The sequence below is a fragment of the Gymnogyps californianus genome, chromosome 1 (genome assembly GCF_018139145.2).
Source record: "Gymnogyps californianus isolate 813 chromosome 1, ASM1813914v2, whole genome shotgun sequence".
Taxonomy (NCBI): domain Eukaryota; kingdom Metazoa; phylum Chordata; class Aves; order Accipitriformes; family Cathartidae; genus Gymnogyps; species Gymnogyps californianus.
Window position 1 is genome coordinate 46,458,433 of NC_059471.1, and position 17,288 is coordinate 46,475,720.

The window sequence follows — 17,288 nt, forward strand, 5'->3', positions numbered from 1 at the left end:
TACTTGAAGTTATAGTTTGCTTTTCACTGTAGAGGAGCAGAGGACTTGGGACTCTTACGAAATGACCATTTTGGGATTCATGGCAAAAGGCTATTTGTCCTAAAAGTGGGGGTGATATTTTACTGAAGAGTCTTAATAACTGATAAAAATAATTTAAAATGGGGTCTTCTTTTGTGTTTTAAACCATTGTTGGAAACTGAAATGGAAGTACAATACTTCATATGAATGCTCATACGTTTATCCAGCTTTTCTTTTAAAGATTTAAGCAGTGCTCTTTATGTCTTAAGTACTTCCATAGCCACCAGTTTACCCAATAGGCTTTCCTACTTTTTAAAAGAACCTGCTGAAATAATTATAAGAACCACCCCTCCTCCGCCCCCCCATTTTAAAAAACATTTCTGAAAATGGAGGCTTACACATTCATTAGACTTTCACTGTATAAAAATGTACAGTGGCTTTATTGACATGTACATTCCATTATGTTTACAGCTGCAAGATATGAGGCACACTCAGTATTGCACTTCATTAAAATTTCAGGCTCAAACATAACCCAGAAGTTTAAATGAAACTGCTGTTGTAATTTAATAATTCTTATACAGGACAAACATTGATACCTTTATATACAGCGTGATACCTGTTACATTTATGCCTTCCTAACACAATTTTTTTTTTAATAACAGTCTAGGAAATAAACCAGAATATTCCTCTTTCCCATCCCCACTTGTGATGCGTTACAATTGTACAAGATTACAAAAAGTCAGTATACAATAATCAATATTTTTTTTCTTTCTCCTGAAAGCCAGCATCATTCATAGTCCACAGACACACAGATCCTTTAATAGCAATTATTTATTTGTAAATGTCCAATGTTTCCTAGCCGATGACTGTAATGGCCACATGCAAACACCTCACAAGTTTTGATGTCTCGGTTCAAAAAATGTCAATATCTCACAGCAAGAATTATGTACATGGTATTTGGCATCCTTCTTGCACTGTAAATTGCTCCTTTTACCTGGGTTATGAAATGGTCCCGTCCTCATCCCAGCTGGACTTCATTTTCAGGACACTTGAGGGATGAGGGCACCTGTTTTGCTCTGGTAAAAAAAAAAAGCTAGTCTAAAAAGTGTGAGCATTTCTGCAAACCCCACAACCCAGAGCAAATTCTTCACCAGTGGGTGGATGGACAACATGAAGTGGACATTCTGTTCCTTCAAGTTGTTTACCTTTGGGACCTACAGTGAATTTAAGGGTGAGGGGAAAAGAAAAGAAGAGAAGATTAATGCTTGCAGACTCGATGTAAATAAACATATATTACACTTCCTCAAAACACATACTAAGTGAAGGTAATATGTCTATAATATGAACTTATAAGGCATCAAAAATGAAGGCTTAAGAAACAGCAGATAGAAAGGTGCTTTCAAACAGTCAAATTAAAGCAAGAAGTCTAGAGGCTTAATAGGCCAAGGGAAAAAATACCATTCAATTAGATCTGACAAAACTTGATCAAGAACTGTTGGCTCCTTAAAACAGTTACGTCAAATGTTGAATCGGTATGTGAAGAGGCGGGGAGGGGAATCAAACTGCTGTGTAATTTAAAATAAATCAAATTCAAAGTAAAAAATGCAAAAAGCTTATAGGGAGAATCACAAAATGAGTTTCATCTCATTAATACTGTGGGAGCAATTAGCACAATCTAAAAGCAAAATCAATAAATATGAACACAATTTATACTCTGCAGTAAAAAAATAATTCTAAGGTTATATCAGGAATTGTCTTTTTTTTTTTTTTTTTTTTTACTTCTTTCATGTAAATATCTTAATCAAAAAGATCTCACTTTTTTCCAACAGCAAGATAAATAACGTGATTTATTGAGATCAAGTCAATGGCACATGAAGTTAGAAACTAAGGCACTGGCAACAGTTTGCACGACAGGTATGACAGGTACCTAACTACAGATATATCATTTAATAGTAGTGTGTCAATTTTTTCAATATAATTGTAACACATCATTACACGCCTGGAGTCTGAATTGGTGTAGGCAAATTGAAATGCCTTTCTGTATCAAAGTATCTAATGTTTAAAGGATCAGTGTGATTACATTGCCTGTTTTATTGCCAGAAAAGCAAAAAATCAAAAGCATGCCTAGAACAAACCAATTCTAATATTATTCAAGATACTGAATTTAAAATTTGTATGACTGGCCCTGTGGTTTTCCTAAAAATCATCAGCAAGAAAAGATACGAATATCAATTAGAACTGATTACTAATCTCAGAATTCGGTGTGGTAAATTTGCTTTATAAAAATACTACCTGCAGGACAGTGTGGGAGTTCTTCTTTAGGGATGCTTGTCATTCTTTGGAAATCATCATGGCAAGCATTGCAAAAATGCGTTGTCCCAAAACAGAAAAAAACAGCAACTGAACAGCAGTAGCGGCATTTGTATTCTAAGAAATCTGTACCGTGTTTGGGACACATCTAAACAAAAGAAAACAAACACCAATAAATGAAGTAGCCATGCTGTAACAATCCGAACAACACATTTCTACATTCTGTAGTATATATTAATATTATACAATATTATACAATACCTATAATTACAAATTACTGTGAATTATTGTACAGCTCAGGTACTCGGAGCTTCAGAAAGAAACAAAAACATGAATACAAGTTCTTTACTTACCTGAGCCCTTGAAACATCAGAGCATGCACCACAAATAAGCTCTCTTGGATCATAGTCATCGCCTTGTCCAGCCTCAGCATCACAACGAGCTTCACCACCAAAATATGCCTAAATTTCATACAGGAATGATTGGTTGTTAAACCAGAGACAACTATTATTTTAACAAATTCAATTTGTAAGGGGAAAATGATGAATAAGGGCCATTACTGTAGTCTCCACTATTCTGGTAACTCTCGACTCTGACTCTAGATACATGTTTTTGAGGCACTAAGACAATGTCTCTCAATCTCAGGATAAACAAGACCAAAAATTGTGCAACGTACTCTGGTCTATGCAAGTGACTGTAAGGCTTTTGAAACAGTATTTGGATGCTCTATGAACTGTATGTAAGAAAGACAGGACTGAGGCTGAAGGCAGCAGAGAAATATTCTACGAGGAGGGCTTTTTACTAGCCTAAAGGAGTCTCAGTTGTTATGCTCATGTGGGATTCCTTATAATTAGAATTTTGCTATTTTCTACAAATTCATTCTACTTTCTCATCTTATTCTACCAGGACACACTGGGCACAAAAATGCACCAAGTAAGACTGCCAACTCTGATGAATTTCCTCATATACTAAAGTGTTTTCACATGGAGTAGTGAGATAAGGCAACGAGTAACTTCCTTACTTCCTTTGTTACCATATTATTAACTACTTAGACAATGCACAAAATTCTTGCTCTCAGCAACTCTCGCCTTTTTGTAGTGATTGTAAAAGGACAGGGAAGGTGGTCTCAGGGCAACTATGAGGAAAGAAAAATTTAAGAAGCCCACCTTCCCCCAAAATCTGCAGACTAAAAAGAAAAGGGAGAGTACTATGGAATGTATGTCAGGGAATTAGGTAGTAGTTTGGGGTGAACAGGTGCTGGAGGAGGGAAAGAAGTTAAAAATTAGACAGTTGAATGTTGCTGTTCAGTCATATAGACACAGTATGAAAAGGATAACAAGATACAAGGGAAGGAAAAAAAGGGCAATAAGGAAAACATTGAAATACTGAGTATTAAATCATGGAAAGAAAGTGTGATGAAAAACAGGGACAAGGCTAAAAACTGGAGGAAGTAAGATGAAAAAATATTATTTTTGTAAGGGAGGAACAAAAGGCAGTAGGCAAGTTGCTAAAGGATGAGGAGTGAAAATTGATTAACTGTGGGAGGCAGGAACAAAAGTGAACTGAGTAACTGTGTAGTTATGAGGTAGAGGGATTCATTACTGCTCTTCTCAAGCATATGGAAGTTAATCCTTTCTCCTCTTATTTCCAAATTGTGCACTTCCATTTAACAAAAAAATGATTGGGGTTTCCCTTGAAAATTTTATCATGAAATTGCCTTATTCCATTCTTTTCTAAGGGAAAAAGGAAAAAGATGTGATCAAGATAGGCACTAAGATCAGCTTCAGATGAAAGAAGCAGTAAGAGGGGGTTCAGTGGTTATCCAAAATTTCTCTAACCATAGTCTCTAACCATAGATAAAGACTATTTGTCTCTTCTCTACTGGTGGGGAAACCAGGGGCTGTTTGGATACGATTTTTGTCTTCTGGATAAATTTCATATTTTCTACCTGAAGAAAACTGTACATATATGATCCAGAGTCCATCAGGCTAGACCACACATTTCCTCCATCTACTCCTTTTTCATTCTTCTAACACTTCTGCCCCAAAGTCAGTTTACTGCAGTTGCAATGAACTCCAGCTTGGGTAAAAGTAATATTTAGGTGGAATCTTAGCGAGGAACTCTCCATATCAAAGAGTTAGAATGAAACCTATGTTTATACTATTCTAATGTTCATGTAAAGTATGAGTTGGAAGTGGGACAAAGGGATGGTTGGTGTTCTAACACAGTATCATCTGCACATTCTTCTAAGAAGGCTAGCACCTCAATATGCTTTTGGTTTCTGAACTGTATATACTTTTGAGCTTTACAAGATACAACACTATGTACATCTCATTTGCTCAACACTTTTTTTTAAATTATGATTTAACAACAATTTCTTTTCCTGCTTTCCTACTCCATACACAATATATTAAATATATGTTCCATTCTTTAAGAAATTACTTTTGAAACTACAACATACATTTAGTTTGAGAAAGTACTAATTGTCATACCTTTTTGCACTTGTAGCAAACATAATAAGCATATCTGTTCATAGCATAGCCAGCCGGGTCATTGTAAAATCTAACACCTGGTGTTGTGATGGCCTCACTCTTGTGCAACCCTTCATACTCCAATCTCATTAGCGCTTTTCTCCTTACATCTTCATAGAGTTCTTTGATTGGATCAAGCAAATCCTTTAATACTGTATGATTGATTTTGTTCTGAAATAAAAAAAACTGATTAAAATGTCTTGCGTCTATTACAATAGCTGGGATAATTTGTATTATGGTCAAACAAAAATAGCGTAATGGATGTCATAAAAACCTAAGAGCTCAGGCAGTGGACATTTCAAAAAATGGCTGATATAGTATATACTTTATTTGCTGCAAAAATAGTAACGAGGAATGCTTTTTGTATGGCCTTTTGTTATATGAAATCATCAGCCCTTACAACAGACTGTAACAACCACAGAGGGATGGTAAAGGGTACATGAAATATTCAACACAGCGCAGGAATATTCTGACTGTATGTTTTCTCTAATTTTGGTCCTTTTTGACTTACTGCTCAGCAATTAAGAATAATGACTGACAGTCCTCTATGCCAGCTCTTTATCATTTAATGATCAAAAGCTATTGCCATAAATTACCAAAATACAGCACGAAGGAAGAAACACAGCATGCAGAATGGCTGACCATTCACAAATTTCATATTCCTAGGGTGTTAAGGTGCTCTCCTTCCCAGCAGCTATCATACACTTTTTCTTACAGCAATTATGATTTCGTAGAGTACAAGAGGAATTTTTAGTAATTTAAGCTGAACTACGTACATATATTCTTCAGCTCTGTCCTCATACTGAAAAACAAAGCAGCTTTAAAAGGGGTTAGTAAAATAGAGAAGCCAGGTTTCCTGCTTCAGATAATGTGCATTAAGATTACTTCTTCCCCTCCCCGCCATCCCCAAATATTGAGAATTTACAAGCTGATGGTGCTAAGAATAAAACCGCATTAAGATAATGTCTGCATTATGCTGTCTTTTTAAAAGGACCCTTACTTCAGGGAACAGTAGGGGAAGGTAAAACGATGCATCAGTGATACCCTTTCTTTAGTGACATGAGCAATTAAGGAAACAAGTGACGTACAACTAATTTATATTGTCACAAGCAATATATTATTAAAAAAAAAAAGGAAAAACAAAGACAGTATTAGGTAACTTGTTTGACCTAGGCAGTAAACACATAGCTCATTTACCTTGCAAATAGGACAGGACATGAAACCAAAAGTTATCCTTGGCCCAAGCCATCTGTTTTCTAGTACTCGTTGACAGCATTGCAAATGGAAAACGTGGCTGCAGTCCAGCTTTAGAAAAGAATACATCTAAGTGAACACTGAAGTTACATTAACCACTAAAATAGAAGCAGTTATTTGCTTTTAAGTGGCAACATATATCAATTCCAAAATTAATTTATTTAAAAGCCGAGAAGACCCCTATTTTCTTCTTAAAAAAGAGAAAGAATATAAAATGGTCGTTAAAATCATAACCTTTCCACTCCAAGACCACCAGTGGCTCTATGAAATGTGTATGAAGTATATCCATTAATTACCTCAGTTGTTTTTCTCATTTATAAAATACCATATATTTTAATAAAGTAGACATAGCAAACTAAATTGATACAATCTGCTTTCTTGAAATAGCAGTAATGCCAGACAAGAAGAAAGCTTTTTAAGTAATGTGCATATTGTTACGGTGTCTGTTCAGAAATTTTTAAGAGTATAATTTGAAGGACTTTATATTTTAACTTCTTTTACACTTAACATTACAACCATAATATTAATCTCTTAAAAGATAAACCTGGATAGCTGGTGCTGCTGAAAGTGCTTCAGTAAAGCAGATCATGCACATGTCATCAGCATCTTGTTTAAGAGTTGTAGCGTTCTTATCACAGCCATGCAAGCATGGCAAACAGTGCTCTTCGTTCTTAACGCCTCCACATGGATGACCGCAGGGGTGTGTCTTGCTGCAGGCAATTTTAGCATACTCCTATTAAAAGTAAATAATTAATCTTTTTTTCCCCTCCACTGAACGGTTTGATATAGTGTTGCTTTTTGAACGATTGCTGGTTTGTGCAATGAACTAAGACGAAAGAATCATGATTCATGTTGCCTACTGCTACAGCAGGTACTTGGGAAAAACTGCACATTTTGTGTACTTGAAGTAGAACGGATACCTTCGTTTACTTACGTCACTCCTGAATAGCAATGGTATAATGAAGCCATAATTTTTAAATTTTAACTTTTCATTTTAATATAAAGAGAAATATTCTTTAATCCTCCATGTGTATTTTGTATATTAACTGCCTCCTGCATAAACGTTGCTTGCCCTGTATTAACAGCCTTTAAGATATCTGCAGATTTAGGTCCTTCAGGAAAGGTATGAAGTAACCCACTCTTAAGAACACATTATGAGCTGATCATTAACCAGCATAAAGCACTTTTATATGGAAATGGTATTTTAACTACCTCTAATTCCTATCCCTAGTAAGTAGAAAACTTATACAAGTTGCCCAGAAGCTAACAATGAATTGAACTGAATTAATATAACAATAATATAATATATTCAATAGGCTGAGAGAGAAAAAGAGAAGACAAATTTGCCACACATAAACAGAAATAAACAGGGTGGGGTAAGAAACTGATTAGGATTTGGCCCTCTGCCAATTGTACCTGTGCTGTAGGGCACAAAAACACTCAGGACACATGGATACAGTTGACAAACCTGGCCAAGTCTTAAATGTTCTGTGCTCACATAATAAACAGGCTGTTAAGCAAAGTACTTTTATCAAGCTTTTCAGTACACTAGAGCTTACGTTGACAGTGTATATTTTACTTTATACTTGGAACACTATTGTGAAAACTTGAGATACTTTTGAAGAGAATAATGAAACTATCCAGTATTTTGGATGACTATTGGTGTTTGTAGCCTGTAATTAAACTAAACATTTACAAACTCGGAAGTATTTGAATTACAATATAATATTCAATACTCAAACCTTTTCATATGAGAGGTCCGATTTAAAATGGACCACTGGGATGAACAAGGTTTACTCAAAATAAGGAATCAATTTGATCCCGCAGTCCCTTCTATTCATGTAATTCATGATCATTGATATTTGTTAATACGCACCTGGCAATCTGTATCAGAACAAACGCTTCCCACTGCTGATAGTTCTGTTCCACTCCTACAACCACAGAAACGACATGCTTCAGAACTGCTGGTGGTCGGTTTGCCTAGGTCCGCAAAAGTAAACAAAAACGAAAATTGTTGTAATGAAACATAAGGGACTGATATTCTAACAACAGACATCTAAACAACAATCACAGAAAACCAGAAAAACAGCAATTCTTACACAGTCAAACTATTTTATTTTTATTAACAAACAATTAAAAGCATTGCCCTGAAGCAGGTGAAAACCCCAACTGGTTTTTTTTGGGACAAATGCTCATGTAAAAGGTAAAAATAATCAGGATAAAGAGCAAGTAATAACAGTCGTGTTTTACCTGTCTGTTCTCGAAACTCCACCATAGCCTTCATAGTTTTAGAATCTGCTAATGCCATCAGCCAGAAAAGTTTGGTCCTACCACAACCCTCGTGGAGATCAACTTTGATAGCTTCTTCTTCTTCTTTGAATACCTGTCAGGTTAACCAAACAGATAATAAATAGCATCTCTATGTTATTTTTGTCACTGTCTCTTTGGATTTTCATCAGATGTTTTACAGATTCTGCAGAGTTTGTCTACTGCAAGCTACTTTTTTTTAATGCATTCCATAATTTGTACGTATTGCAGAATGGATAGAGAAAGGCTTTGAGTTTTTAAAAATATATAAAATTAACACTTGAGCTAACATGTCTGGGAAACAATAGTGCAGCAATGCTAAGAAGAGAGCTGCACAACATTTTTTCTAATTTAAAAAATACGGAGCTTGGCCTTCATAACTACTATTCAACTCATCCAGTAGGCCACAGTATATTAAAAGCACAAGATAACATTAGAAATATCTTCACATAACCATGCTAGTAGTTTATCAAAGCAACATTGATAATTATGGTCTTAATAATATGTACTATATAATAACAATTATGTAAGTGTGTAACACTAATATGTTTTGCTTTCACATAAATACACAGTGCATGCTTTTGGCTACAATGAGGAAAATATAACATTTTTGCAAAAAAAAAACTGCATGAGATCCTTAGTGGACTTTATACAGTCTCTTCTGTTTCTCCTTTCCTAAGTTTTGAAGGCAGTTCTGTTTTCATTCATTTCACCTGCAATGCAATAAAAGTTAGAATTTTCCTGGGTATGGATGTATACACTCAATTTAAACTTTGTTTTAATTCTTATTAGAATCAGGAAAAAACCCCTAATTGCTTCACAAAGGATTCGCATAAGCAGGTTGTTAGTAACTTACAGGCTGTCCTTTCTTGGAAGGAGAGAAAATACATTAAAGAGGTATGTATGACCGAAGCTGGACAAAAACCAGGAAGCTAACAGAAAACAGGAGACAGGGAACATGACAGAACTTAAAATTTAGATTGAGGGGATTAACATGAGAGATGTAAAGGTAAAGGTGGTGAATAAAGAGTAAAAGCTTAAACATGCTTTCAGAAGTAAATAGGAAATCTGATAAGTAGCTATTTTGGACAGATCAAAGGAGAGATGTGAGGACTTCTGAGATAAGAACTTACTTTTTATCAACTGTAATCTGAACAGGCTATATAGGAGAAACCAGAAAAATAAATGAGACTAGACTGTGCTGTGCCATGACAGAAGAGCAGACATATAAAATCATCATCTTAGGATGACAGAACAGGAAAATTTCAAAGGGGATTGCAAAGATTCTGGCTAAGAAATAGAAGATAACAGATCCACGTCGAACTTCCAGGCTGAGTCTATGCTGCAAATGCTGAGGCACCAAGAACGAGATCTGTAGAGTGAAACTCAGTGCCAGTGATCTGAAGTTTACATCACGCCTGCTCTAGGCTAGCTGATCCCTGGCACTGAATGACCGTTAGCAGTGTGTCCCTGCATCTATCTTTTTTTGTTGTTTTTAGTTTCACCTGAAAGCAATCCAGTTCATGCACTCCACTGCTGCTCTATAACACAAATCAAAGCATGGTAAGGAGATCTGATTCAAAAGTCCATTCCTGATCCTAACTAAAAAACGAATGTAGATGCACTCTAGGAGAGGGAAAAGAGGAATAATTTCCATTGAATTAACTTTATTAATGAGGTGTGTTATTTTAGCCTTTGTACAAGCATAAGTAGTCAGAGGGAAAGGGGAAAATAAAAGACCACAACAAACATAAAAGAAAAACAGCGTCAAGAAAGAGGAAATCTTCAGTAGTTTCAGAAGTAAAGGCCTCTTCAACATTAATTTAAAGGAGAAAAAGAAGTATTCCAAGGACAATGTAGTTTCAGGTTTAGAGATGAAGAAGGTAAGAGAATAACATGAAAGAACACTAATCAGCAGAGTAAAAAGCAATTTGTAAAAACTCATCTAGGTAAGTCAAAGAGGAAAGATGTTTCAATCCTAAAAACAAAATCAAAAGAAATCAGGAAATTTTCAAGCTTATGGATATGACAACATATTTCTCTGTGAAAAGACAGTGAGAGCTGGAGGAATACTGAAAAGTAAGAGAAGACTGACATAAGGGAACCAGTAGGAATATTTGCTGTCAAGTGGTCTTCCTGGATATTAAAAAACATATATACATTAAAAATTAAGGGGTTGACAAGCACTGACTTATATGATAGAAGTAGTAAAGGAGATATCATTTCACAGGAATAAAGAACCAACGTATACTTAAGAAAGTCTACACAGTTCCTAGATTTTCCTAAAAAATGTTCCTAAACAATGTTAGAACAATAGAGAAGAAAGCTGATGTAGCATAAGAGTTAGAATTAGGGACTGCTACATGATTTTCCAGTCTTCTTCAAAAGATAAAGGACAAGAGAATTTAACTAAAAACAACTAAAAAGCATTGAATGGAAACTTATCTATCCCATCTCAAACAAAAAAAAAACCCCTTTTCAGATTTGGTTCTTGCTACTGCCTTTTGCTTATATATTAATTGGGGAAATGCACACGGTGTATGCAGTGCGTACAACGTGATGTCATGTATACTCTACCTGTCTCTGATGAGTTTTTGTTCGCCGATGGAGATGAAGGAATCGGTCACAATCTGTACACAAATTCCCACAGACATTACATAAAATGATTGCGGCAGTTTCACCATCATCATGGTTATCACACATTGGCTGAAAAAATTAAGAAAAAATATGAAATAATTCTCTCTTTATTAAATCCCTCATTTCCTTTCAGCATCTGTTTTTATTCTCCCCCAGTGACCCTCCCCCCCCCAAATTAATAAGGAGGGATAAAGAGCTTGTTTAGACTATTAATTGTATCTTTAGAATAATCAGTAGCTAAACAATTACTCCTGGACACAAAAAGCCCCAATTTACGATATCAGTTCTTCTGATATTCTTCATCTTATATTTTGCATGATGTAGCAAAAATGTGTTTTTCAACAATATGGTTGAGACATCATTTTCAACTAGTCTGAGAAAAGATTTATGTGGCAACAACGGGTTATGGAAACGTTAACAGAAAAGTTCAGAGATATGAGTACTCAGGTCAGTCAACATGCACGATATTTACCGTTAATTACTTTGATATGGTATGTTTACTCTGCTCAAACATCTAATCAAAGCTGTAGGTCATCTATAACTCAGAGAGAATACGGTCGAAGTAACAAACTTCAAAATCCACCATAAAATTAAGTTGCTCTACTGATATAATTTTTTAAAAAATTCAACACAGTTCTGTTTTGCAGTTCAAAATATCTGTACAAATAGAGTTCAATGACAGACTTTGATTATGCACATGCATATGCCTGAGAACAAGTTTCCATCGTACTCCCAGAACATGTGGTTTCCAGGATATTGCTCATGCAACTTAGAACAGAATCCTTTCAACAGCAGTCCTGGGTAGCGGGGCACACAGTTCACCTCAACATTTGAATATCCTGGTATAAAATAGGATTGGGGAGTTTTGTGCTGGGTTCAGCAGCTTGTATCCCTGCTTGATGATGTCTTGGCTACTCTTCTGACATTTCCAAAGCTCTACAAAAGTCCCTTGACTTTCTTAATTACCTCAGAAACCTTTGTGTCTGTGTCCTTCTCTCAGTAGAGTTTTAGTCCCTGCTGCTGCTGCAGCTCTGTCTCTCCTGTATTTGCCTTTTGCCTACACTAAACTGCTTTGGAGGCTTCTTTGCGCTAAGCATCCTCAGCTGCTAGCGGGAAGGAACAATATTCCCTTGCCTCCCGCAGGGACCCACCTAACCAAGTTATAAAGAGACCAGCTTCATTATTTTGTTCTTTCCAGATTTGAATTAAAAAAATCTTAAGCTTTTTGTGATACTGAAAAAATATAGACAGAAACTCGATTAATCCATCATATTCCATATTAAATTTGTAAATCCTCTGGGTAAATGGTAGCTTTACTAAATTCAGTTAGAAAGAGTTTGTTTCTCTTTGGGGTAATCACTGTCTACTGACATGGGGAAAAGGAAGCTAAATTATGGAAAAGTTATTGAGGAACACAAAAGAATTGACTTTATTATGTGACAGAGATCCAGATAGAAAGAAAAAAGCTCTTATAGAGGGTGTCATATTAACTGAGTCAATCTGCTCTCAAAAATCCATGCTACAGGTGTTAGGAAGGCCTTGCTCCATCCTGAATGCCAGCAGAATTGCTACCTTCTTGTTTTAAGTTGGAACTTTTGTTTTCTAAGTAGTGCTTGTCTAGAACACAAATACTTCAAACATGTATGTACTATCTCCATTGGGGACAATAGGGAGGAATAAAGTTAGGCCAACTCTACCTTTCCCTATCATTATTCTAAATTCTTTGACTACTGCATAAATCAAAATAAACACAAGAAGATATGGTTTTCAGTCTCACCATCTGTTTCTGTTGTCCATCCTTTCCCATCCATCTTCCTGAGGATAGTCTATCAACATGATCCTGATCAAGTACACAGAGGGATGCTAAGGCCAGCCATAGCTATTGAAAGGCAAGGTAGAATTAAATGTTTTAGAAATACTAAAAAAAAAAAAAAATTAAAAAAAAAATCCCAAATACCAAAAATATAAACTTTGGCAGACAAGAATGTCACTGTTACCTGCAAACTGTATCATCGTTAGCTGAAGCCTGCCCATACAATGCAAGTTTTTTCTTTTCCAGAAGAAGTCAAGCACACAATAAAACTCATTGAACTTTTGGGAGCTACCTTGTTTCTTTCAGGTATGTCACTTTATGGTCATAAATACATTAGTTAGCACACAAGAGAGAAACAGTGAAGAAAGATCAACCAGAGTATATTATAGAGAAATATGGCAAATACAGACTTGCATATCACTCCCAAACATGGCAGGCTTTGGGGGAGAAGAAGAAATTCAAGGACACAGACTAATAAAAAACCACCAAAACAACAAAACTTTAGCTCAATGAGATTGGTTTCCCTATGTTCTCTCCTCACTGCACGGGCATTTGAGATTACCTAGAAAAGGGTTCTGAGCTAACTATTCTTCAGAGGAAACTTTTCCCTCTTCCTCTCCATTGACTGCAGTGAAATCGTAAAGAGAGAAGCTACATGAGGATAATTTGTCGGTAGGCCTGCAACCCAAACTGAAATGCACTTGACAGCTGCATTTTGCAATAGTTTTGGATCAAAGGTTTGATTTGAACAAAATGGCTTTAATTGAAAAATTCTGCTGGACTCCCCCCAAAAATGCACACCTCCACGACAGAACTAAGTTCATTCACAAGGTGAGCTAGGCTGACATTCAGGGCTGCTCTGAGACCTGATTAAACTAACACAGTGACAGCAGGAGCTAGTGGTACTCTGAAACTCTGTCTTCCAAAATGCAGAGAATATATGAGTAAGGGGATGAAAAGGACAACTGGCACAGCCTTTTAAGACGGAAACAACATGAGTGTCAAATGCTTGTAACCATTGCAAACCTCTTCTTTTACATGTAATTATTATGCTTGAAAAGCCAAAATCTGTACTCCCTAAGATGGTAGGAATATCATAATTTACAAGTATGCTTTTCATGGTATTTCAAGCAATCTATTAAGGTTAAGTTAGTCCAAGTTTCTATAGAGAGTCATGCAAGAAGTAAAGACAAAGAAAAAAAAAACAACCCAGGTGAATAACAAAGGGCTCAGCAAATGATTTTTCATTTTGAGACTAAAACACAGACGAAGCTTAGCTTAATTGTCCTAGAGAATGTTTGTTATTGAGTGTTTTCATAATAGCCTTGAGATGTGGCAGCTGATGACCCAGAAGTCAAACCACTTAAAATAATTGTGCAGAGAGCTGGAAAAAGACAGCTGATACATATTGTGCCATTTTCCATGCAGATGATCTCATAAATTTAGTAAAAGGCAAGTATCACAAACTTAAAGCAGAATTACCTCAAGGATAAAACCCCAAATGTATAAGCATAACACTTATTCTGCATTACTTGGGAGGTACCCAAGATACATATTTAATCAAAATTCAGTTTTTACTGGTGTATTTCTGCCACAAAGAAGAAAACTCAATCCGCTGTGACACAAAGAAAGCAAGACTTTTATTAGGACAAACAGTGATTGCCTTAGGATACTTGTCCATTATGCACACAGCTAGATTTGGAGAATATAAACTGTACACTGTATGCATTGTTTCCTGAAACAACCTGTATAAGGAAGTTTTTTCTAAAATATAGGAAGGCTCTTGGATGGGCTCCTACTGCACATTTACGATGAATTAATGTTAAGTTTAGTAAAGTTCTTACTCTGGTTGTTGCAATGCACCTCACTGGTGATCTGTATTCTTCTTCCATTTTGGTCAGAGCTATGATGGTTTCAGCAATAGCATTCTTTGTCACACGGGACCAAGCTTCCGACAGATGACCCTGTTAAAGAGGAAACTCAATTTATTACAGCTTTTATTAATATTAAGAACAACTAAAACTGTAATTAGAGCTGCTACAAGCAACATCAGGTTAGGATCTCAAGTTAGAATAGAAAAAGAGGAAGTCAGGGATGACTTTGACAAATCAGGTGTTTTCAAATCAGATAGATCTGGTAAAAATTAGCCCTCAAGTACTCAGGTGACTGGCTGAGGTAGTCTTTGAGCAACAATTGGAATAACTAACTTGGAAGAGGTAGAGGGCATATGATTTGAAGAATGAAAGGGCATATTCCTAAAGCCTTCCCCGGAGAAAGATGCAGAGCTGGAGCACAAATAAGTGACTGAACACACAGATTACAGTGGGTTCCTAGAGAAATCAACTTCACTCGCCTAGCTCGGCCTTCCTGAATACTCTCCACAGTTTCTACATTTGAAAGAAAAAAAGAGGAGTACATAGGAAACATCAGAACTATAGCATACTTTCCAAACCAACCTTAAAGATTCTGAGCCTATGGCACTGACTCATACCCTGAAGTTCCCGATTCAGAGACTGCTGAAGCCTTAAATTCTTAATGTAATCTCTAAATTTCTAAAATTAGAATGTCACCTCATGCTAAAGGTGACAGAAATAATTGAGACTCACTGGACTTTAAGAAGGAAGCTACAGTGACTAACTCAGATGTAGATACCTACATATTGCAAATGTTGAAAAAGTGAAAGGAATCACATTTGTAATTCTTATAAAGTGGCTAGTAAGACTGATGTCACCCTACTGATAATTAGCAGCTCTAAAAAGCCTCAAAGAAAGGTTTTTAAACTAGGACCTCTCTATTCCTCCACCCTCTTTTGGGTAACAGGGCTGAACTCCCGAACAAGTTTTGAGCATGCCTAAACCACAGAGGTCCCTTACAAAACATAATCAAAAAATGTTATTACTCCCACCCTTGAACAGCCTCAGTCAGGTTTCCCTCATCTAGAATGAAAGGGAATAAAGTTCAGATCTCTTCTTCATACAAGACGAGAGGAGGATATTGTTTGGTTCCTGAATACTTTAGAGTAAACTCAGTCCCAATCATTCCTTTAGAAGCTGCTACACTTTAAGTAAGCAATTCAGAATCTACTGAGAGGGGGATTTATATCCGCATCTGAGAGGACTACACTTTATCTGACTGACTTGATCCCTTTCTTTTTTCTAATAAATAGTTACATATTCATTCCAAGTAGAATGGCTTAAACAAGAGAATTCAAGACCCACACCAGTATACCCAACAGCCAACACTACTGGAAAACTATCAGGTATGTGGGAGATGGAGCCTAGCATACTCTGGATATGCATACAAGTTGCCATATCTGACTCCAGAGCTTTACGAACTTTCCTACTAACTTCTGCAATGGTTTTGGAGAACCAGATATTAGCAAATGCAACAGTTGCATGGGTGAAGGTCCTGAATGGCTAGAGGAGCTGCTTAGACAAAAATACAAACATCTGATTCTAGTCAGCCAGCCATTTTCTGTTCCTACTAATCTCTGTCTTTTATTCCTGGCAAAGGCCTCTGCTCAGCTTAGTTTTAATCAGCTGTTCATTAAGGGATAGGCTCTCCCATCATCATGGGAGCCAGAATCCCATAAAACAAAGACCACAGAGTTTGCTACAAAAGACTTGCCCAGTACTATTTAAAGATGCTGCAGAAGAGAATCCACTATTTCCCTGATGTTTTCCCACTTACCTAAAGCATACCTAGCAACAATGGCTACAAATGATACTGGCAACAACCCTTTAAAAAAAAAAAAAAAAAAAAAAAAAATCTTGAACAAATTACCCCCCCCCCCAATTCATTCCCAATATATGTTGCATCTTACACACTGAAAGAAGTGGGGTGCCTGAGAAAAACATATGGACATATACATACAGGAGGCACCATGTTAATCCTGGTATTTACTATCTTCTGCGTACTTGTCTTTGTATCTGCTATTTTTTTTTTGGTCCTAGTTTTTACATGCAATTTCCTAAAATGTTGATAAAGTAAGCAGAAACAAAAATCCATCATGTGGAATCACAGTGGTACCTACAACAGACCTTTCCCCTCTAGTCACTGGAGCAACTGAAGCAAAGACTAAGTGATCATTTTATGCATGGGCCAGCACTGCTGAGGTACGAGACACACTTTAATTGTAACTCTTAACTAAAGCTGAATTGTGAGATTCTGAAATCTTGTGGTCAGAATCAACAGTAGCAACTGCAGAGAATTCCTGTCCACATCAGCAACTTCAAGAAAGGGTCTCCTTAATCTAAGCACAGTGAATGGTTTAGAAAATAGGACTCCAAAGCTGAACATACTGAAACAGCTTTCAAAGGGTAATCACAGAGGAAAATCTGGGTCATTTAGAGTATCTCACTGAAATAGGTACAGAATTAAGGAAAACAAAAACAACCTCCCAACTAAACTCCTTTCCC

General features: G+C 36.3%; 1 protein-coding gene across 1 annotated transcript in view; it reads right to left on the reverse strand.

Moving 5' to 3' along the window:
- Window positions 1-429: 429 nt before the first annotated feature.
- MYCBP2 (MYC binding protein 2) overlaps window positions 430-17,288 on the reverse strand; it is a 209,121-nt gene continuing 192,262 nt past the window's right edge. The window contains exons 75-85 of the mRNA XM_050907348.1: window positions 14,715-14,834; window positions 12,835-12,936; window positions 10,998-11,126; window positions 8,364-8,496; window positions 7,990-8,093; window positions 6,658-6,846; window positions 6,057-6,164; window positions 4,821-5,030; window positions 2,682-2,789; window positions 2,311-2,476; window positions 430-1,232 (exon numbers count right to left, since the gene is read on the reverse strand). Of these exons, the coding sequence (XP_050763305.1) occupies window positions 1,117-1,232; window positions 2,311-2,476; window positions 2,682-2,789; window positions 4,821-5,030; window positions 6,057-6,164; window positions 6,658-6,846; window positions 7,990-8,093; window positions 8,364-8,496; window positions 10,998-11,126; window positions 12,835-12,936; window positions 14,715-14,834 (1,485 nt within the window). The 3' untranslated portion in view covers window positions 430-1,116. The remainder of the gene's footprint in view (window positions 1,233-2,310; window positions 2,477-2,681; window positions 2,790-4,820; window positions 5,031-6,056; window positions 6,165-6,657; window positions 6,847-7,989; window positions 8,094-8,363; window positions 8,497-10,997; window positions 11,127-12,834; window positions 12,937-14,714; window positions 14,835-17,288) is intronic.